The sequence below is a fragment of the Aquarana catesbeiana genome, linkage group LG06 (assembly GCF_042186555.1).
Source record: "Aquarana catesbeiana isolate 2022-GZ linkage group LG06, ASM4218655v1, whole genome shotgun sequence".
Taxonomy (NCBI): domain Eukaryota; kingdom Metazoa; phylum Chordata; class Amphibia; order Anura; family Ranidae; genus Aquarana; species Aquarana catesbeiana.
Genome location: NC_133329.1, coordinates 263342263 through 263366617, shown reverse-complemented (window position 1 = coordinate 263366617; position 24355 = coordinate 263342263). Strand labels below are relative to the sequence as shown.

At 41.1% G+C, this 24355-nt stretch overlaps 1 protein-coding gene across 2 annotated transcripts in view; it reads left to right on the top strand.

Moving 5' to 3' along the window:
- Window positions 1-24355, top strand: part of BMPR2 (bone morphogenetic protein receptor type 2) — a 304173-nt gene that overhangs the window by 227233 nt on the left and 52585 nt on the right. For both annotated transcript variants that reach the window (XR_012244982.1, XM_073633288.1), the window contains exon 6: window positions 2602-2832. Coding sequence is in view for 1 of the 2 variants with exons in the window: in XM_073633288.1 (XP_073489389.1) it covers window positions 2602-2832 (231 nt within the window). In the remaining variant the exon portion in view is untranslated. The remainder of the gene's footprint in view (window positions 1-2601; window positions 2833-24355) is intronic.

The window sequence follows — 24355 nt, the reverse complement described above, 5'->3', positions numbered from 1 at the left end:
GAAAAAACAAATGCCTGCAATGCAGCATGTACCAGTATAAGTGGCTTCTTTGATTCTTTGCTATCCTCTGCATCCCTGCTTTGAAATGGGTGCTTCTTCTCCTTGCTGGATGGTCTGGGGACTGTTCAGTGCATGGACTACAGTACTACAGCAAACCTCAAACGACACTTCCCAGAATTCCCTGAGGCAAACCAGAGAAAGCTTGTGAATGTGCTTTCTCAGAGGAGACTTATCTGTGTGTGAAGATTCCTGTGCCCTGGGGCCATGCAGAGGAAGTGATATGCTTTGGTTGTCCATCCTTGGCTGTGGACCTGTCACAGGGGCTTGTAGAAGGGATGGAGGAGGCTGACCGGGTGGTTGTGCTCAGGTTGGCAATCTTACTGCAGAAGTTTCTGGTGGCTATCAGGTGTATTAATAATATGCCAGTCAGTGTATTAACACTGCCACAATTGTATCCACCTGTTGTGTCCTTTTACAGTGTATTCATACTCAAACACATCAAAGAATACCCTGAATAGCTGCCATTCCTGCAGGCATGAATAAATCAGATGATGCAAGTTGTTGTTACTGTAAAATAGATCCATTCACACTAATACTGCGCCAGCCAGCCGCACATCCGCAGATACAGATTGCAAACAAATTACAAGTTCCACAGATGGAGTACTGATTCCATCCTGTCACAGGCACATGAGTCCTAGAGATGGAGAAAGCCCATCTCTCTGACATATTTGCAGCATTTTTCCATGGTTCTTTCACCCAGTTTGGAGGTAATTATGGCATAACATCACTGTTGCTGTGGCCGTTACTTAAAATAAAAGTGTTCCTGGCTCCTCGTTAAGGTAAGTTCTGCTTCCTATAGTGGGATTTTTAAAAATCTGTGCATTTCAATCTCCAAAGAAATTAACTCAGAAAGCTGAAGAACCTTTTATGTTAGTGTTTCCTTTGGCCTCAAAACTTAGCAAGATTTATGCCACTCCCAGACTACCCTTGTCTCACTTTGAGACAAAGTTCAAAATACACTTTGTCATGTGAATTCTATATTTATTTTTTTTCTAATTTATTTCAGGTACTTATATAGCGCCATCAATTTACGCAGCGCTTTACATATACATTGTACATTCACATCAGTCCCTACCCTCAAGGAGCTTACAATCTAAGGGTCCCTAACTCACATTCATACATACTAGGGACAATTTAGACAGGATCCAATTAACCTACCAGCATTTTTATATACTCCATAAAAAGTCATACCTGTACTACTTGTACATTTAATTTTACAGCTGCACCACTTGGACAGACATAATGTAGACAAGGATCTGCTATAGCGTGGCTATAAAAGGTGTCCCGACCAGCTCCCGATCAGCACTCTCAGCCAATGGCTGAGAGCGCTGACTGGAGTGTTCTGGCGGGGGGGCTGTCCCCCTGTCAGAACACAATAGAACAGCAAGGGAGATCGCTGTAGTAACATTGGATTGTTAGTACAACGGCTCCAACCAGAGCTGTCAGGTTTTGTTTTTTTTTCGTTCAGCCTGCTGAGTTGAACAAAAAAAAACTAGCGGTCTGTACTAGGCTTAAGCCTAGTACACACAGGCAGAATGTTGGACGGAATGTGTACTGCAGCTGGTCCGACAGAAGCCCTCTGTTCGGACAACTTCTGTCGAAGGGGCATGACTGGAAAATGTCTGCCAATCGGTTTCCAATCAGCGCTCTCAGCCAATGGCTAAGAGCTTTGACCAGAGTGTTCTGGGGGGGGGGGGGAGCCCCCTGTCAGATCACAATAGAACAGCAGGGGAGATCACAATAGAACAGCAGGGGAGATCGCTGTACTAGCATTGGATAGTTAGTACAGCGGCTCCTCCTGAGCTGTCAGTTTTTATTCATTGAGCCCTGCTAGTGTGCATGAGGCTTTAGTCTATATGCCAGTTCCTTGTCATAATCCCTGCACATGATGATGTACTGACTGTCTAATAAGATGTTTACAGAAATAGAGCAAAGGCAGTGGCAGGCAGAAAATCTGGAAGTATGTGCTAGTAGGCAGAAATGGGTATGGTGTGCTATGAAGAATATTATTGCTGAGGTCAGGGAAAGAATTTGGCCATTAATAATTTAAAGTGACCTAATGTCAGCTTATGAAAAAAAAAGTAGTATTTTCAAGGAGATTCTGTTGCTGTACCATAGAAAGCTGATTTACTAAGTTTAGCAAGGGAGCAGTGCTGGGCCCTACTGGGCCAGGGGAATACATTGGTGACTTTTGGTACAGATGACACTATAGGAAGTGAAACAGCAAATAATAGAGAGTATAGGGTAGGCACAGATAGGGCACTGAATAGATTATGAAATTAGGGAACAGAGGCAAGGAAGTAAAATTTTGCCTAGAAATACTTTGAAGATGGAGTAGGGTTCTTGAGCCATCTATGAATGGAGGTACCTAAGCAACGGCTTAGCTAGCACACAAGCTGGAGGATGTATAGTGCACGCATCTTACATTTTGAAAAGGAAAAGTCATCGTTCTGATGTCTTTGTGACCAGTTACATTTTAAACCCATGATACTGCCATGTATACTGTACTTGTGAACTTATGTTTGACTTTTTTTTTTTTAGGTTATTGGTCGTGGTCGATATGGGTCAGTATACAAAGGATCCCTAGATGAGCGTCCAGTGGCTGTGAAAGTTTTTTCTTTCAACAATCGGCAGAATTATATCAATGAAAGGAGTATATACCGCACTCCTTTGTTGGAACATGATAACATTGCTCACTTCATTGTGGCTGAAGAGAGGGTGACTTCAGATGGACGTCTGGAATATCTGCTAGTAATGGAGTACTATGCAAATGTGAGTATCAATGTAGTTTATTAGGGTTTCTTATTCAGATTATTTTTATTCTCAATATTTAGTCTTTTTTTCAATTAGTAGTATAACCTTTATACTACAACATGACTGTGTTGTACAGCAAAATGTACATAACTGAAGAAGAAAACATTCAACAATGGTTAAAGCATATCTAAATCCCAAAAAGAAAATTATTAATTGCAGCTTACCAGTCTTTGTGTGGTGGCTGCATTGGTTTTCACTTTTTATGTTAGCATTTTCAGCAAATACAGAAATTACTTGTTTATCTTGCCATAAATGTGGTGCCCTTGTTACTTTCTTTAAACTTAAAACAAACCACAAAGACATTTTTCTTTTTTGTGTAAATTACTAGTCCCATCAACCCATCATGTAATACAAATGAACCAAGACAAACACGTTCAAAGGAACAGGAAGTGTGTTACTTGCAGGATCACTAATTAAAATAAAGGAAAGGAGTCTGAAAAAAGAAAACCGATGCAGCCACTACACGCTTGCATGCTTAACCTGTGGCCCTCCAGCTGTTAACCACTTAAAGACCAAGCCTCTTTTTCAGACTCGGTGTTTACAAGTTAAAAACAAGTTTTTTTGCTAGAAAATTACTTAGAACCCCCAAACATTATACATTTTTTTTTCTAACACCCTAGAGAATAAAATGGCTGTCATTGCAATACTTTTTGTCATACCATATTTGCGCAGCGGTCTTACAAGTGCACTTTTTTTTACACCGAGTAAATTGATACCCAACATATCACGCTTCAAAATTGTGACCGCTCGTGGAATGGCGTCAAACTTTTACCCTTAAAAATCGCCATAGGCGACGTTTAAAAAATTCTACAGGTTGCATGTTTTGAGTTACAGAGGAGGTCTAGGGCTAGAATTATTGCTCTCACTCTAACGATTGCGGCGTTACCTGTGTGTGGTTTAATCACCGTTTTCATATGCGGGCGCAACTCACGCTCAGGACAGGGCGCAAGCTCGTCGGGATAAATTTTATTTTATTTATTTTACTTGATTATTTTACTTGATTTTATTTATTTTTACACTGTTTAAAAAAAAAAAAATTAGGTCACTTTTATTCCTATTACAAGGAATGTAAACATCCCTTGTAATAGAAAAAAGCATGACAGGTCCTCCTAAATATGAGATCTGGGGTCAAAAAGTCCCCAGCTCTCATATTTGGACTTAAATGCAATAAAAAAAAAAAATTGTCATTTGAAAAAAAGTGACAAAAAAAAAATGGCCCTTTAAGACGTATGAGCAGAAGTGACGTTTTGACATGGTATTTATGGTTTTATGGTATGGAGACGGGTGGGGGTCATCTTCCCCTCACTCATCTCCATACCTGGCCACGGATAGGACCCGATCGCCTCCGCCCCTGCCGACGGCTCCGGTAAGCGGCGGAGGGCGGGAGAGAGCGGTGGGAGAGGGGGAGGCCCCTCTCCTGCCGCCGATAACGGTGATCTCGTGGCGAATCTGCTCCGATCACTGCTGCCGTTACCGAGATATCCATCTTTAAAGTGCTGACGTATATGTACAGGAGCCAGTCGGCAAGTGGTTAAGGAACTACAAGTCCTATGAGGGATTGCAAAGTGCTGACAGTTACAAGCATGACTCCCAGAGGCAGAGGCATGATGGGACTTGTAGTTACGCAACAGCTGGAGGGCCACAGGTTGAGCACCCATGCTACAGCAAAGGACTGGTAAGCTGCAATTTATTATGTTGTTTTGGGGTTTAGATATGCTTCAACCACTTGCCGACCGCCTCACAACGATATACATCGGCAGAATGGCATGGGCAGGCAGAATCACGTACCTGTACCGGTGCCCGAGGCGGTCGGCATTTGTCCCCCGGCAATCGGAGGTGAGGGGGAGGCCATCCATTCGTGGCCCCCCCCTCGCGATCGCTCCTGGCCAATGAGATCATTCCTCTGCTGCTGTATGGTAAACAGCAGCAGAGGAAGTGATGTCATCTCTCCTCGGCTCGGTATTTTCCGTTCCGACGCCGAGGAGAGAAGACATCCGAGTGATGGTAAAACACACACACAGTAGAACATGCCAGGCACACATTACAGCCCCCTTTACCCCCCGATCCCCCCCGATTACCCCCCAATCACCCCCCCCCCTGTCACACTGACACCAAGCAGTTTTTTTTTTTCTGATTACTGCATTGGTGTCAGTTTGTGACAGTTAGTGTGGTAGGGCAGTTAGTGTTAGCCCCCTTTAGGTCTAGGGTACCCCCCTAACCCCCCCTAATAAAGTTTTAACCCCTTGATCACCCCCCGTCACCAGTGTCACTAAGTGATAGTTTTTATGATCGCTGTATTAGTGTCACTGGTGACGCTAGTTAGGGAGGTAAATATTTAGGTTCGCCGTCAGCGTTTTATAGTGTCAGGGACCCCCATATACTACGTAGTAAAGGTTTTAACCCTTTGATTGCCCCCTAGTTAACCCTTTCACCAGTGATCACCATATAACTGTTACGGGTGACGCTGGTTAGTTCGTTTATCTTTTATAGTGTCAGGGCACCCGCCATTTATTACCCAATAAAGGATTAGCCCCCTGATCGCCCGGCGGTGATATGCGTCGCCCCAGGCAGCATCAGGTTAGTGCCAGTACCGCTAACACCCACGCACGCAGCATACGCCTCTCTTAGTAGTATAGTATCTGAACGGATCAATATCTGATCCGATCAGATCTATACTAGCGTCCCCAGCAGTTTAGGGTTCCCAAAAAACGCAGTGTTAGCAGGATCAGCCTAGATACCTGCTATCACCTGCATTTTGCCCCTCCGCCCGGCCCAGCCCACCCAAGTGCAGTATCGATCGATCACTGTCACTTACAAAACACTAAACGCATAACTGCGGCGTTCGCAGAGTCAGGCCTGATCCCTGCGATCGCTAACAGTTTTTTTGGTAGCATTTTGGTGAACTGGCAAGCACCAGCCCCAGGCAGCGTCAGGTTAGTGCCAGTACCGCTAACACCCACGCACGCACTGTACACCTCCCTTAGTGGTATAAAATCTGAACGGATCAATATCTGATCCAATCAGATCTATACTAGTGTCCCCAGCAGTTTAGGGTTCCCAAAAACGCAGTGTTAGCAGGATCAGCCCAGATACCTGCTAGCACCTATGTTTTGCCCCTCTGCCCGGCCCAGCCCAGCCCACCCAAGTGCAGTATCGATCGATCACTGTCACTTACAAAACACTAAACGCATAACTGCAGCGTTCACAGAGTCAGGCCTGATCTCTGCGATCGCTAACAGTTTTTTTGGTAGCGTACGTGGCTAGGCTCCCAAAAAGTCCCACACATGTGGTATCCCCATACTCAGGAGAAGCAGCTAAATGTATTTTGGGGTGCAATTCCACATATGCCCATGGCCTGTGTGAGCAATATATCATTTAGTGACAACTTTGTGCAAAAAAAAAATTTAAAAAATGTGTCACTTTACCCCCGAATTGTGTCAAAATATAAAATATTCCATGGACTCAACATGCCTCTCAGCAAATAGCTTGGGGCGTCTACTTTCCAAAATGGATCAGCCCAGATACCTGCTAGCACCTATGTTTTGCCCCTCTGCCCGGCCCAGCCCAGCCCACCCAAGTGCAGTATCGATCAATCACTGTCACTTACAAAACACTAAACGCATAACTGCAGCGTTCACAGAGTCAGGCCTGATCTCTGCGATCGCTAACAGTTTTTTTGGTAGCGTTTTGGTGAACTGACAAGCACCAGCGGCCTAGTACACCCCGGTCGTAGTCAAACCAGCACTGCAGTAACACTTGGTGATGTGGCGAGTCCCATAAGTGCAGTTCAAGCTGGTGAGGTGGCAAGCACAAGTAGTGTCCCGCTGCCACCAAGAAGAAGACAAACAGGCCCGTCGTGCCCATAATGCCCTTCCTGCTGCATTCGCCAATCCTAATTGGGAACCCACCACTTCTGCAGCACCCTTACTTCCCCCATTCACATCCCCAACCAAATGCAGTCGGCTGCATGAGAGGCATTTTCTTTATGTCCTCCCGAGTACCCTTACCCAACGACCCCCCCCCAAAAAAGATGTCATGTCTGCAGCAAGCGCGGATATAGAGGTGACACCCGCTATTATTGTCCATCCTGTCCTGACAATCCTGGTCTTTGCATTGGTGAATGTTTTGAATGCTACTATACACTAGTTGAGTATTAGCGTAGGGTACAGCATTGCACAGACTAGGCACACTTTCACAGGGTCTCCCAAGATGCCATCGCATTTTGAGAGACCCGAACCTGGAACCGGTTACAGTTATAAAAGTTAGTTACAAAAAAAAGTGTAAAAAAAAAAAAAAAAAAAAAACACAAAAAAAAAAAATAATATAAAAAAAAATTAGTTGTTGTTTCATTGTTCTCTCTTTCTCTCTCTATTCTCTCTTTATTGTTCTGCTCTTTTTTACTGTATTCTATTCTGCAATGTTTTATTGTTATTATGTTTTTGCTTTTCAGGTATGCAATTTTTTATACTTTACCGTTAACTGTGTTTTATTGTTAACCATTTTTTTGTCTTCGGGTATGCCATTCACGACTGTGAGTGGTTATACCAGAATGATGCCTGCAGGTTTAGGTATCATCTTGGTATCATTCTTTTCAGCCAGCGGTCGGCTTACATGTAAAAGCAATCCTAGCGGCTAATTAACCTCTAGACTGCTTTTACAAGCAGTGGGAGGGAATGCCCCCCCCCACCGTCTTCCGTGTTTTTCTCTGGCTCTCCTGCCTCAACAGGGAACCTGAGAATGCAGCCGGTGATTCAGCCAGCTGACCATAGAGCTGATCAGAGACCAGAGTGGCTCCAAACATCTCTATGGCCTAAGAAACCGGAAGCTACGAGCATTTCATGACTTAGATTTCGCCGGATGTAAACAGCGCCATTGGGAAATTGGGAAAGCATTTTATCACACCGATCTTGGTGTGGTCAGATGCTCTGAGGGCAGAGGAGAGATCTAGGGTCTAATAGACCCCAATTTTTTCAAAAAAGAGTGCCTGTCACTACCTATTTCTATCATAGGGGATATTTACATTCCCTGAGATAACAATAAAAATGATTAAAAAAAAAAAAATGAAAGGGACAGTTTAAAAATAAGATAAAAAAGCAAAAAAATAATAAAGAAAAAAAAAAAGCACCCCTGCCCCCCCCCCCCTCGCGCGCTAAGGCGAACGCAAGCGTCGGTCTGTCGTCAAACGTAAACAGCAATTGCACCATGCATGTGAGGTATCACCGCGAAGGTCAGTTCGAGGGCAGTGATTTTAGTAGTAGACCTCCTCTGTAAATCTAAAGTGGTAACCTGTAAAGGCTTTTAAAGGCTTTTAAAAATGTATTTATTTTGTTGCCACTGCACGTTTGTGCGCAATTTTAAAGCATGTCATGTTTGATATCCATGTACTTGGCCTAAGATCATCTTTTTTATTTCATCAAACATTTGGGCAATATAGTGTGTTTTAGTGCATTAAAATGTAAAAAAGTGTGTTTTTTCCCCAAAAAATGCGTTTGAAAAAGCGCTGCGCAAATACTGTGTGAAAAAAAAATGAAACACCCACCATTTTAATCTGTAGGGCATTTGCTTTAAAAAATATACAATGTTTGGGGGTTCAAAGTAATTTTCTTGCAAAAAAAAAAGGGCTTTGTTTTCAAGTGGTTAGAAGAGTGGGTGATGTGTGACATAAGCTTCTAAATGTTGTGCATAAAATGACAGGACAGTTCAAAACCCCCCCAAATGACCCCATTTTGGAAAGTAGACACCCCAAGCTATTTGCTGAGAGGCATGTCGAATCTATGGAATATTTTATATTGTGACACAAGTTGCTGGAAAAAGACAAATTTTTCTTTTTTTTTTTTTGCACAAAGTTGTCACTAAATGATATATTGCTCAAACATGCCATGGGAATATGTGAAATTACACCCCAAAATACATTCTGTTGCTTCTCCTGAGTATGGGGATACCACATGTGTGAGACTTTTTGGGAGCCTAGCCGCGTACGGGACCCCGAAAACCAAGCACCACCTTCAGGCTTTTTAAGGGCGTAAATTTTTGATTTCACTCTTCACTGCCTATCACAGTTTCGGAGGCCATGGAATGCCCAGGTGGCACAAAATCCCCCCAAATGACCCTATTTTGGAAAGTAGACACCCCAAGCTATTTGCTGAGAGGTATAGTGAGTATTTTGCAGACCTCACTTTTTGTCACAAAGTTTTCAAAAACAAATGAGAGCTGCAAAATACTCACCATGCCTCTCAGCAAATAGCTTGGGGTGTCTACTTTCCAAAATGGGGTCATTTGGGGGGGGGGGGGTTGTGCCACCTGGGCATTCCATGGCCTCCGAAACTGTGATAGGTAGTGAAGAGTGAAATCAAAAATTTACACCCTTAGAAATCCTGAAGGCGGTGATTGGTTTTCGGGGCCCCGTACGTGGCTAGGCTCCCAAAAAGTCCCACACATGTGGTATCCCCATACTCAGGAGAAGCAGCTAAATGTATTTTGGGGTGCAATTCCACATATGCCCATGGCCTGTGTGAGCAATATATCATTTAGTGACAACTTTGTGCAAAAAAAAAATTTAAAAAATGTGTCACTTTACCCCCGAATTGTGTCAAAATATAAAATATTCCATGGACTCAACATGCCTCTCAGCAAATAGCTTGGGGCGTCTACTTTCCAAAATGGGGTCATTTGGGGGGGGGGGGGGTTGTGCCATCTGGGCATTTTATGGCCTTCAAAACTGTGATAGGTAGTGAGGAGTGAAATCAAAAATTTACGCCCTTAGAAATCCTGAAGGCGGTGATTGGTTTTCGGGGCCCCGTACGCGGCTAGGCTCCCAAAAAGTCCCACACATGTGGTATCCCCGTACTCAGGAGAAGCAGCTGAATGTATTTTGGGGTGCAATTCCACATATGCCCATGGCCTGTGTGAGCAATATATCATTTAGTGACAACTTTTTGTAATTTTTTTTTTTTTGTCATTATTCAATCACTTGGGGCAAAAAAATTAATATTCAATGGTCTCAACATGCCTCTCAGCGTTTATAGCGCAAAAAAAATAAAAACCACAGAGGTGATCAAATACAATCAAAAGAAAGCTCTATTTGTGGGAAGAAAAATACGCAAATTTCGTTTGGGTACAGCATTGCATGACCGCGCAATTAGCAGTTAAAGCGACGCAGTGCCAAATTGTAAAAAGTGCTCTGGTCAGGAAGGGGGTAAATCCTTCCGGGGCTGAAGTGGTTAATGTTTATTGGATTTGGTGTTAAAATACTTGCCTGGCAAAAACAAAAGCAATCATTCACTACGAAACGTTTATCAGTGATGTAACCAATGAGGTTATTGATAGTGCTTATACAGTAGTCTATAGGTATATGAGTCTGTCCATAATCCACCCAAAATTTATATTTACATTTTGGTTCCATGAAGTAGCTTCCTCTATAGTTGACATTATATAATGCAGCAGAAGGAATAAAACACAGTAATGGGGACAAGAAGTTTGACAGGGATATTTTATAACTGAAGTTTCAAGGTGATAGAAAAAAAAAATCAATGGAAGTTTAAGACAAGAAATATCAATACGCAACTAAAATATCAGTTTTGCATTCATTTAGAGTTTGAAAAATAATGACAACAACATTTCGGGTGAAGTTATAATCTGCTATATCAGCTCAGCTGCCAAGATTTCTATGAAAAAGGAATTCAGTCTACAGGTGTATACTCAGGAATCTGCATGCAACAAACCATTTGGTGTCTGGTTTAAATATAATTTTTACTGAAGCAGGCCATACATGGATCTAAATTCAGTCTGTTCAGCAGGGATCGGGAACATTTTTATCCATGTATGGGCAGGGAAGTTGTACAGAGGTCGATCTACCAATCAGCTTCTCTACAACTGCCCTGTCAAATTTTCCCCGCTTGATCAACGCTGCAGGCTATAGCCTGCATCAACAATCAGTGTATTCTGACAGCAGGGAAGTCTCCCTGCTATCAAAATACAATAGCTCAGCATGGAAGATGCCCCCATCCACCTCCAGTGTGTGGATGAAGGCATTGAATCAGGTTTTTTCATTTAACCAAAAAAAATGACTCCTCTGTGGGCTGCCTGAGAGTTGTATGTTAGTTGCTATTGCTGACTTCCTAATGAAAATGCTAAATACCTAGCTGTCTCTGGCTCCAATACGTCCAGTCATTGACCTGGAACAAGTATACAGCCAAACTGAATTAACATAAGATGGTGAAATAATTTTTTTTCATTTATCTAGAGTGGGGATGGAACGTATTCAGACCCCCTTACATTTTTCACTCTTTGTTATATTGCAGCCATTTTCTAAAATCATTTAAGTTCATTTTTTTCCTCATTAATGTACATACAGCACCCCATATTGACAGAAAAACACAGAATTGTTGACATTTTTGCAGATTTATTAAAAAAGAAAAACTGAAATATCACATGGTCCTAAGTATTCAGACCTTTTGCTCAGTATTTAGTAGAAGCACCCTTTTGATCTAATACAGCCATGAGTCTTTTTGGGAAAGATGCAACAAGTTTTTCACACCTGGATTTGGGGATCCTCTGGCATTCCTCCTTGCAGATCCTCTCCAGTTCTGTCAGGTTGGATGATAAACGTTGGTGGACAGCCATTTTTAGGTCTCTCCAGAGATGCTCAATTGGGTTTAAGTCAGGGCCATTCAAGAACAGTCACGAAGTTGTTGTGAAGCCACTCCTTCGTTATTTTAGCTGTGTGCTTAGGGTCATTGTCTTGTTGGAAGGTAAACCTTCGGCCCAGTCTGAGGTCCTGAGCACTCTGGAGAAGGTTTTCGTCCAGGATATCCCTGTACTTGGCCGCATTCATCTTTCCCTCGATTGCAACCAGTCGTCCTGTCCCTGCAGCTGAAAAACACCCCCACAGCATGATGCTGCCACCACCATGCTTCACTGTTGGGACTGTATTGGACAGGTGATGAGCAGTGCCAGGTTTTCTCCACATGTACCTCTTAGAATTAAGGCCAAAAAGTTCTATCTTGGGCTCATCAGATCAAAGAATCTTATTTCTCACCATCTTGGAGTTCTTCGGGTGTTTTTTAGCAAACTCCATGTGGCTTTTATGTGTCTTGCACTGAGGAGTTCCGTCGGGCCACTCTGCCATAAAGCCCTGACTGGTGGAGGGCTGCAGTGATGGTTGACTTTCTAAAACTTTCACCCATCTCCCGACTGCATCTCTGGAGCTCAGCCACAGTGATTTTTGGGTTCTCTGTAAAGGGACTATTGCGCTACTATAATGAAACCTAAATATTAATTGTGTGTAGAAATGCTGCAAAATCAAAACGTGAACACCATTCACTGAAGCAAATAAAAAGATATATATAAATATTCAAGTGATTTTGCGCAAAACCTAATAATAAAGTGTGACTAATACACAGTGATAAATCATCATGTGACATGAGATAGTAAAAAAACCATATAGTGATATATAAGTGAAAAAAGTCCAACAATTGATATAAAAGAAAACAGGGTGTTGATTGTTGATCTCGTGACTTGTGATATGCTCTCCACCACTATGTGCTCTCAGAACTCTCACCTTAAAGGCATAAGTAATATGCCTTAATGAATCCACTAGGGAATAGTCTCAATCCTACATCCAGGATGAATGGTAGTGTAAGCCAGCTACTATGATACATCCCCTTCCGAACGTTGATGCAATCCATATGAAAAATAAGTGAGCCTCCAATAGTGTAATAACGAAGATACCAAAATTTATTGAATAAAAATATCCACTTAAACTGTAGCAGCAGCTAGCATGCCAAACTTGAACAAAAGATGGCATTCCACGGCACCTCGTATGTCACTACCAGTCCGCGATAGATACTTCGTCCTATGCGTTACGTCATACCACATGACTTCCTCAGGGAACTGGATTGGCTAGAATATCAGTCTATTTATATCATGCAGACAGGAAATGGACAAGCCGCCATTTTGTTGAAGGCCAAACATTTCATTAGTAATAGCAAGACGGCGGCATTTTCCATATGATCAATGACTATCAATACTAAAATAAAGTTAATTGAATACCTTGAATAGGTTTATTAGAATTAGAGAGAGGGTAATCCAATCGTGAATAGAGAATCCAGAGCGTCGGGTCGCCGTAAGGGGTCAAACATATGTGTATTAAATGACAGTCCGACGTGTTGAATATATAAACAAATACCAGCTCCAAAAAACTGACAAATCCATGCGAGACCCGCCCGCAGGACAATGAAATGTATTTGTGAAAATTAAAATAAAATAAAAATAAAATAGTAATTTAATTAATAGCCTGATAAGATTAAAATTAAAAATAAAAACAAATGATTTAATGTTTAAAATATTAAAAAATTATTTTTTAAATATCATATAATAACGCTTAAATATGAGTAACTGAGGGTTTTAGTGGCAGTAGACTTTCTTGATAATAGAAGGGAAATTAATTTGTATAATAAACTTTTGGCTGATTAATGCACACCGGAAATGAAATATGAGGTTTACATCAGATAGAAAACAGTTTAAATTAATAATCACTAATAAAACAATTCAAATCAAAAGGTGCAAGTGTTCTCATTTTATGTATCCACTTAGACTCTTTCTGACTGAGGGTTCTGATTTTATGATCTCCTCTCCATGATTTATTGTACCTCTCAATACCCCAAAACATTAATTCAGTTGGATCATTGTTATGTGCTAGGGCGAAATGTCTAGATACATTATGCTTTGGACAGCCTTTCATAATGTTTTGGACGTGCTCTTTAATCCTCACTTTTAGTGCTCTTTTAGTTATCCCTACATATTGCAATTTGCATGAGCATTGTAGGACATAGACGACTCCTTTTGTGTGGCAGTTGATGAAGTCTTTAATCTGGTAAATGTTACCTGTATTAATTGCTTGAAATTCACTCTTTTTGCCTTGAAATTTTTTTGCATGTTGACAGGCAAAACAGTATTTACAGGGATAGAAACCCTTTCCAGTGAAAAAGGAAAATTTATTTTTAGGAGGTGGTTCTACTACATTTTTGACAATTAGGTCTCTCAATGTTGGAGCTCTTCTATAAACAATAGTTGGTTTATCAGGTAAAATTCTTTGTAGGTGTTTGTCCCCTTTTAAAATATGCCAATGTTTTTTAATGATTTTTTTTCTACATCCTTTTGTTGAACATTGTAATCAAGAACTAGAGTAGGTGCTTCTACAATAGATTGTACTTTCTTATGTTCATGGATCATTTGTTTTCTGTCCATTGTTTGCACTGATTGAATATGTTTCTTAATCGACTCTTCCGGGTAGCCCTTCGCAACGAACCTTTTACCAATGAGGTCCGCCTGGGTCACAGTGGGTAAATAACTATTTCTTGCTGCATCTTTAAAAAGTGTTTTTGTTAATAATGTGTCCCCTTCAATGCTTATCTCCAAAACTAAAAATTCAATTTTCTTCGCATCAATTTTCCAAGTCAGAAGAATGTTCTTGTCATTTTGATTAAGATTGTATAAAAATTGTTCCAATGACTCTTTACTGCCATTCCAAACTATTAATACATGATCAATAAATCTTTTGTATAGGCCCAATTCACATGGGGGATTTTTGTAGACCTCCTCCTCCTCCCAATGGGCCTCAAAAGCATTAGCCACACTGGGGGCAAATTTCGCCCCCGTGGTAATGCCAGTCGTTTGCTTGTAATAGGCTTGGTCATGCCAGAAATAGTTGTTTTTGAGAGAAAACTCTATACATTTAATCAGGAACTTTCTCTGCATGCATTTTAATGTACTATGTTTTCTCAGAACCCACTTAGTGGCTTCGCATGCCTGATAGTGTTTAATGATTGTGTACAAGGATGAAACATCTGCAGTTGCCAATAGAGTTCTTCCCCCTAAGACTGGCAGAGCTTTAATACTTGTAAGACATGTTTGGCGTCTCTCAAATAGGATGTTGTATGTTGGATGGCCGGTTGGATAAAATTGTCAATATCTTTGGGTTCTTCTTTACCTCTCTCACCAAGGCTCTTCTCCCACGATAGCTCAGTTTGGCCGGACGGCCAGCTCTAGGAAGGGTTCTGATCTTCCCAAATGTCTTCCATTTAAGGATTATGGAGGCCACTGTGCTCTTAGGAACCTTAAGTGCAGCAGAAATTTTTTTGTAACCTTGGCCAGATCTGTGCCTTGCCACAATTCTGTCTGAGCTCTTCAGGCAGTTCCTTTGACCTCATGATTCTCATTTGCTCTGACATGCACTGTGAGCTGTAAGGTCTTATATAGACAAGTGTGTGGCTTTCCTAATCAAGTCCAATCAGTATAATCAAACACAGCTGGACTCAAATGAAGGTGTAGAACCATCTAAAGGATGATCAGAAGAAATGGACAGCACCTGAGTTAAATAAATGAGTGTCACAGCAAAGGTTCTGAATACTTAGGACCATGTGATATTTCAGTTTTTCTTTTTTAATAAATCTGCAAAAATATCAACAATTCTGTGTTTTTCTGTCAATATGGGGTGCTGTGTGTACATTAATGAGGAAAAAAATGAACTTAAATGATTTTAGTAAATGGCTGCAATATAACAAAGAGTGAAAAATTTAAGGGGGTCTGAATACTTTCCGTCCCCACTGTATATACAACATAGAAGTTTTTGTGTTCAACTACATGCTATAACAATGCAAAAATATTTTAGATATCAATCAGAAGTGTTTTTGTATCTCAACCCTTGACTGATACTTTTGTGACAGCCAAGAAAGTCTGTGTTAGTTCCTGTTTACACAAATAGGGCACACCAGTCTGCATTACACAGAGTTTGGATAGACTGTGGATTGATAAGAGGGTGGGGAAGAAGGGGGGGAGCAAGTTACTAGACCATTTGGCATGCGGTCTGTTTGTATACTGGTGCCAGTTTGCTGCTGAATGTGCTTCAGTTCATGAAAACACACAAAGTTCCTTCAATCAGCTTGTTTATGTTCATTTTCACTGCAAGCAGGCAAAAAAGATAAGTGAGTTAGACAAAATCACAAATTGCAGACACCCTTTGTGGCATAAACAAAACAGTTAGACTTACAGTGAACCTGTCACGAGGGGGCTTATGCACAAATCTGAATATTCAGTCTTTAACATTTCTTATTTTGCCTGAGCCTGACACTTTAGCTTCGATGTTCATCTGAAGATGCATGAAAGGCTCAAATATCAGTGTAAAAACAAAAGGAAACAAAGGCGCTGCCATCTAAGTGTATCTAGTTATTAAATGAACGCTAAAAACTATTAAGATTACACCCACAGGATGGAAGATATGCTATGTACACACAATGAATTTTTCTGACAACAAAACCGTGGATTTATTTCCAACGGATGTTGGCTGAAACTTGTGTTGCATACACACGGTCGCACAAATGTTGGCGGAAATTCCGAACTTCAAGAACGCGGTGACGTACAACACGTACGACGAGCCGAGAAAAATGAAGTTCAATAGCCAGTGCGGCTCTTCTGCTTGATTCCGAGCATGCGGAATTGTGTGCACACGATCGGAATCAGCTCTCAAATTTTTGTTGTCGGAATTTCCGACAACAAATGTCCGATAGAGCCTACACACGGTCGGAATTTCCGACAACAAGCTCACATCGAACATTTGTTGTCGGAAATTCCGATCATCTGTACGCGGCAAAATTGGGCATATCATCAATCACAGTCTGTACATCTGTTCCAGAGGGCCAATAGTCCAGGGATGGCTTGGTAGACTCTACAGTGGGATATACAGAGTCTACCAAGCCACCCCTGGACTATTGGCCCTCTTGTTTTTACAGTGTATAGAGGAGGTCCAATATCCTGAGAAGTGCAGAAGCCATCACTATAGTGGACTTTTAACTTGTACCTCTTTTACTATATAGACTTTATGGCTTTTGTGGGGGTTCTTCCCACCCTCTGCTTGCGCTATTGAGACTTTTTTCTTTCTCAAATATCAGTGTACCATAGTTGTTTGCATTCTTTCTAATTTGACCCTTTCAAACACTTTCAGGAGCTTGGGGCATTGTGTAAGGTCAGGCTGTTGATCGGGCCAGCAACTATAAATGGGGGTATACACACATAGTTTTTGTTTTTTTATTTAACCAGCAGGTTGTATGAGGAAAAAAAACTGACAGATCTATACATCAACAAAATTATGTGTGGGGATCTCTCCCGCTGAGCTATTGTATTTCGACAGCAAGGACTCCCCCTCGCCAGAATACACTGATCAGGACTTGCAGCTATTGGCCACAAGCGCTGATCAAATGCTGGTTTTCAAGCATAACCGCTTGGCAGAAGCCAGCCGTTAGAACAGAAAAAAGTACACATATACTTAAAGTCGCCTGGTTCCTGCTGAAGTGTCTGGCTTTCTGTACATGAACACCAGACTTAAGACTTCAGAGGATTTCTGATGTCTTATTTATTCTGAAACATTTGGTTCAGGCAAAGTAAAGCTAAATAAGTTGGCAAGATAATTTTTAATAACCACTTTAGTCCTGGGTGTATTTTAAAATGGTGCAGGGACAGTGGCCATTTTAAAACAGCTAGATTTCGCACCTCCTGCAGACTCCACCGATACTAGAGCTGGTTCAGCCACGGTCCAGCACGGAAGCCCAGAAGCTGATTATTTTGGCTTCTGGGCTACCGGGGCTTCTGTAGATAGCTATAGAAGTGAATGTAAACACATTTGCATTATGTTTGCATCAGGAGTGTAGCAACATACTTCCTATCAGTTTTTGTTGCAGCTCTGTCCAACATCTCCCTACATCACTAGATCATAAGAAGTGATCTGCACAGCTACATCTGTCTGGGTCAGATCATCACTGACAGATCCACTGAGAAAAAAAAAGTGGAAAAATAAATAAATATACAGAACATATACAATAAATATATAGCGTATATATCAGCGTACTTCAGGACAAGCCAGGAAATCAGGAAACTGGAAAATCAGCATAGGATCAGGAAACAGAAGGGACGTCAGCCAAGCAAGTCTTTAAAAGGTACACAGGAGAGAGTCTCTCATATGTTGACCAGGCGAAGGCAGAGAGGATCTGGACTGAAGTAGCCAGCAGGACTGACTAGCAGTGTATTATCACCAGGTGAGTCACTGTGGAAAAATTAGAGCTGACAATTAACCAACAGCTGAGCGGCCTGCTCTAAGAAGGAAGGGCTGAGCCCAGCCCCGACAGTGCATTTCCTTTCATTTTCCCAAATTTACGACCAAACTAAAGCCCTGTCTGTTCTGAAAAAGATCTATAATATGTTGTACTGCAATTGCGTGAACCTGTAAGGTTCAGAACCCAGATATTGCTGAAAAAATGCTCTGGTGCTCAAGCACCTAGGGACCAAAGTGATTCAAAATTAGACCCATAGAAATATAATAATTTTAATAAAAGTAAACCCAATTACTTAAATCTCATATAATCTTTAACATTTAATGTAAATTCAAAAGTGAATTTTCATCTTTTAAAATCCAAGCTTACATTAAAATAATACCCATTAATGCTGCCATGAAAGACCTTGTTCAGTCACTTCCTGTTGTAGGGTGTCAACTCCTTGTCCCTGTCTACCCATTGTCCTGCTGCTTTGTTACCTGGTCACATGAGCTTCTGGTGGGAGCTACAAGGGGTTGAGCTGATACTAATTGCAGAGGCATGATCCACCACTGTCACCATCAAGAAACAAGTCCTGACCAAAGGCATGCAACCACTGCTGGAGCCATTTTATGTAGATAGGAATTGGCTGCAGAGAGGCTGAAGCATAGACAGTGCTTGAGCAAGCTAAATGTCATCTAGTTAGAGTTTATGCCTACTTTAAAACTGAATATTCCAATGTTCCTGCTGAAATAGAGAAAGGAGAAGAGGCAAGGCAAGCATTGGGACAATAGTGATCAGGACAGGATCATTATGCCTGACCTTGTCCGGCCAGCAGCATCAGAGTAAACCAAGAAACATGAAATTGTTGCCCAATCCAGCTGAAAGCAGATGACTGTCATCTCATATGTTTTGGTAGCTTAGGAAACATGAAAATTAAATTTGTTATGACACAAAGGCAAATTCATCATATAGCCTGATTGTAGATTCGGACATTGGAACTGGAAAACTCTGCTTGTTACTACCTTCTTGATCTATTGCTCTTGGGAGTGGTCATCCAGTTGTCATAACTGAACTCTGAAAAACAAAATTTACATCTTATGATAAAAACTCCAAATTTGTAACTGTTAGTAAAAGACTAGCAATTATGAGGGAAACTAACCTCTACAACTTTACAATGTGTGCTTTTCAGAAAAGGAAGTCTAGGCTTTTTAGGAAAGAGCAGAGAGCATACTATTTTCCCACAGTAAATACGTACTTGTATGGTAACACTATGTTGCAGTAAAGGGAAATTGCAGAAATGTTCCCTCAGTAATTGTTTTCTTGAACTTTAGGGCTTTCCTGAAAAAGAATATCTCCTATTTTTGGGACTTTTAATTATAAAAACACAGTTTCCACCACCCTCTTTGTCTTTACTAGGACACTTAATTTCACAAACTTTATTTGCAATGCACAAATTTACAAGTTATGCACTGCGCTTAGGTGACCCCAAAAACAAAATTAATAATAACCAACTCTGTGCTTACTAGTGCGATAATATTAAATACAAATAATATGAATGTTGAATAAATGAACAAGGTGTGAAAAAACAAGTGCTTGTTACACCATAAATTAATGCTTATTAGTGCTTGTTACACCATACATAGTGTCTTAATCAACATAAAAAGTGCTTAGTGCTCAATATAAAGTATCCTGCTTGTCTAAATGAATACATTAATAAATAATAAATAATGAAAAAAGTTCTCTTTAGCACTCTAAATAGTGCGTGCAAATAATGTCCAGCAGTGATAATAAAACAATGCGTGCAGGTGGTGTTCAGCTGTGACAACAATCCAACATCATGCCGAAGATATCCTGAGTGCTGTAAAACATGCTCCGGTGCTCCTTCGTGACCCCCTTAAGTTAATGTGCTCACCTCAGAGCGTGTGACTCAGCTGTTACCCTGAGTCCAAATACGCTTTGGAGCCACCCCTGGGCTCAGTCTCAGTGTCTGCTACACTCCTCCAGCTGGAAACAATGTGGTTCCATACATATAAATGAAAAGCAAACTATATAGTGTAATATAGTCAAAATACTTTTAATAAAAGAAAATGCTCCCCACATCGGGGTACTCACATGGCACTGGTGCGTCAGTGCACCATACTATAACGGCTTTCTATGCAAAATCACTGGATGTTTGGTGCGGTATGCTGTGCTGGGACAGCGCTGGTGTCAGTCTCTCCGTCCTGGCCCCTCCCCTATGCGTCTTTGACACAGGGATCACGTGTCATCATCAGGGGGATATGAATGGACGGATGCTCTACAGGATTATATAAGGCAATCGCGGCCATTTTGCCATAGATCGCAGACACTCTAATGCTAAGCTACAACTTCTGTTACGACTAATGAGCCTATCTCATCACATTAACCCTAACTGCTGCTGAAAATAGTGAGTGGGGAAAATTTGCCTAGTGTTATTTTGTCAATAAATACCAGCCGAATGATACTCATTTGTGAGTATAATTCCAGGACAGTGCTCCGGTACCCCGCACAGCGCATACCTCCAAAACTACAGATAAATGCATATCTACATATAAAATATAAAATATAATGATGAAATTAACAAATAACAGTAATCTAGGATTAAAATCAAAACTAAAATTATTATACCGCGAATCCCTTGTCCATGCGATTTTAAAATGCATCTCATCAGAGTGATCTGAATATGCGTGTGGGGTAAACAGATATCCCCATTATGAATCAATATTTTAATACACTAAAATTATTATTATACCACTATTTTAATATACTAAAATTATTATACCACGACTCCCCTGTCCATGCGATTTTAAAATGCCTAACTGGTGTATCCACCACGACTCACGCTTGCTAATCTCCCTAGTATAATTTGAACCTCTCCAATGTTTCTTAGGTGCCTCTATTCCCCAAAATCGCATCCCGACTGTACCTTTGTTATGCACCTCTTTAAAATGTATCGAAAGGTAGTGCTTATCGAAACCTTTCCGTATGTTCCTCACATGTTCCTCCATACGATCTTTTAAAGCTCTTGTGGTGCGCCCAATATAAAGAAAATCGCATGGGCATTTGACCGCATATACCACACCCACTGTATTGCATATATATATATAAAATCCCTTATCGTGTATATGTGATTAATGTGGGGATGCTGAAATTCCTTAACCCTTTTAGTATTAGTAGGAACCCTGATGCAACTGTAACATCTTCCACAACCATAAAATCCTTTTAGATCCCAGAACATCTTGGGTCTGGAAAGGGGCGGTTCTACAACATTATGTACCAATTTGTCACGTAGTCTCCGCGCTCTTTTATACACAATTTTAGGTTTATTGGTGAGTGTATCCCTAAGATGTACATCTTGTTTTAATACATCCCAATACTTATTTATGATTTTTTTCCACTTCCTTACTCTGTAGATTGTAGTCCAAAATGACAGATGTGCTCCCATTATCGTTATCATCCCTTGTTCCAATTCTATCCCTCAAAAGATCTTCCCTTTTCAGATGCCTGACTTTATCTCTCTCTTTTTTCAGAAATTCATTACCATAACCTTTATCAGAGAACATTGCACTCAACCTATCTGATTGGGTCTCAAAATCCACATCCCACGTACAATTTCTCTGCATCCTCATATATTGGCCTCTGGGAATGTTGTCAAGCCATGGCCTATGGTGACAACACGATGTGGGAATATATGAGTTCCGATCTGTAACCTTGAAAAAGGACTTGGTTTCAATACCACTAACAGTTTTAAATATCTCTAGATCAAGGAAGTGTATCCGATCCCTACTAATATCCCAGGTTAACTTGATACTCCGGTCATTATTGTTCATTGATTCCAGTAACCTCATCAGTGATTCCATATTTCCACTCCAGATAATCAGGAGATCATCAATAAATCTTTTGTATAACCGGATATCACCAAATCCATCACCCAGACCTCGTTCCGCCTCCCACTTGGCCATATAGAGGTTCGCTATGCTCGGGGCGAACTTGGCGCCCATAGCTACTCCTCGTACTTGCAGATAAAATTTATTATCATACCAGAAGAAGTTGTGATGTAGACAAAAGTCCAAACACTTCAAAATAAATTTGTGTAGGTCCTCTCGCGTTAAATCATCCTCTTTTTCCAGAGCCCACTTGACTGCATCAAGGGCCCCTTCATGATCGATATTAGTGTATAGCGAGGCTACATCTCCTGTGGCCATGATAAGATCTTCATTGGTGTTAAATCTCTTTAATAATGGTAAAGTGTGCTTGGTATCTTTGAGTTAGGCATCCGTTTTCCTTACTAGTGGTTGTAAATGGAGATCGATATATTCTCCCAATCTTGAGGTTAAAGACTCGATCCCACTTACTATAGGTCTTCCAGGAGGTTCAACGCTATTTTTATGAATTTTAGGAAGGTAATATATTACCGGGATTTTACTGACCATGGGAACCAGATATTTAGCTTCCTGTTTACTGAGAAGTTTGTTCTCCATACCCTGTTGCACGATAAGTTCTAATCTTTCTTTGTATGATTTAGAGGGATCAGCATTTAGAGGCTGGTAAGTGTCCTCATCATTTAATATCCTGTTCATCTCTGCTTTATATTGTTCAAGGGATAGGACAACAATCCCCCCCCCCCCCTTTATCCACAGGCCTGATCACTATATCAGTCCTACCTTCCAATGATTCCAACCCCTTCCTGAGATCATTGGATTCATACACCTTCTTGATAGGTAGTCTTTCTAATTCACTCGTGACTAGTTTTTTGAATAGGTCAACATATTTATTGTTGGTTATATGGGGGTTGAATACAGAGTTGTTCCTCAAATTGGTGAAACTGTTGTTCGTAATCGCCCTTTCTATCGGATTAATGGCATAGTATTTTTTAATGTTGAGCTTCCTAATAAATTATTGTAATCCAACATAAGTTTCGAATTTATTGAGCCCCTTTTTTGGCGCAAACTTAATACCCTTGTCCAGGGTCAAGATTTCCTCCTTGGATAGTGTGGCTTCACTCAAGTTGTAAATTCCTTCTCCTAATCTTCCAGCTTTGTTTTTTTGTTGTACCCTTCATCCAGCTCTTCCCCCCCTCTTTCTAGGTTTCTTATATCGCGGACGCCCCCTCATCCCCCCCCCCGTCTGCCCCTAAAAAAGACTCATCATTGTGATGGTCTGCAATCCCCTCCAATGGTTGATAACTATTATACACAGGTATCTCATATTGATCCGGTGATTTCTCATATCTTACACACTGAGGTTTGGGCGAATAGTGAGTTCCCCCCCTTTGTGCACCATCATAGGGGCGGGGCAACTGCCTAGGGTGCTGAAAATCACCCTGTTGGGGGCAACTAAGGGGCTGACGTTGGCCTCCACCATATGGTATTCCTTGTTGGTAGCCATAATTTTGATGACCATTGTTGTAATAATTATGTTGCTGCCCCCCTCTCCGATAGGGTATGCGATTTGGTGGAAAGCCCTTTCCATATTGATTTCCACGTGGTTGAGCTCTGTTGTTATTTCTGTGATACTGCGATCCCCCATAACCCCTGTTGTCATATACAGGTGGTGGACCATATTGTTGATATCGGTCATCATTCCCATGCAATGCACCCTGCTGGAGACATGTACTGTAGAAATACATTAAAGGCAAATTAATTTATGCAGCGCTTTACATATATATTGTACATTCACATCATTCCCTGTCCTCAAAGAGCTTACAATCTATGGTCCCTTCATACATACACATACTATGGCCAATTTAGACAGAAGCCAAATTACCTACCAGCATGTCTTTGGAGTGTGGGAAAAAATAAGATTCCCCGGAGGAAACCCATGCAGCCACAGGGAGAACATGCAAACTCAGGCAGTTAGTGCTGTGGTTGGGATTGAAAATGGCGACCCTAGTGCTTCAATGAGAAACACTACTTCTAATTTACACTATATGGCAAAAGTAAGTGAACAGTTCTCTAAATTATTGAATTCAGCTACATAAAGCCAGGTCTATAAAGACATGGTTTGAGGAGTTCGGTGTGGAGGAACTTGAGGTGCCTGCACATAGCCCTGACCTCAATACTATTAATCATCTTTGGGATGAATTGGAATGCTGAGTGCTACCCAGTTCTTCTAGTCCAACATCACTACCTGACTTTACAAATTGTCATTTTGGCTGAATGGGTTTACATTTCCACAGACAGATTCCAAAATCTTGTGGAAACCTTACAGAGCAGCAGAGCTTTTCCTAACAAGAATGTGGGGCAAACTCCTTATTAATGCCTATGGTTCTATAATGGAATATGCAAAAAAATTATGATATACAGTCAGGTCCATAAATATTGGGACATCGACACAATTCTAATCTTTTTGGCTCTATACACCACCACAATGGATTTGAA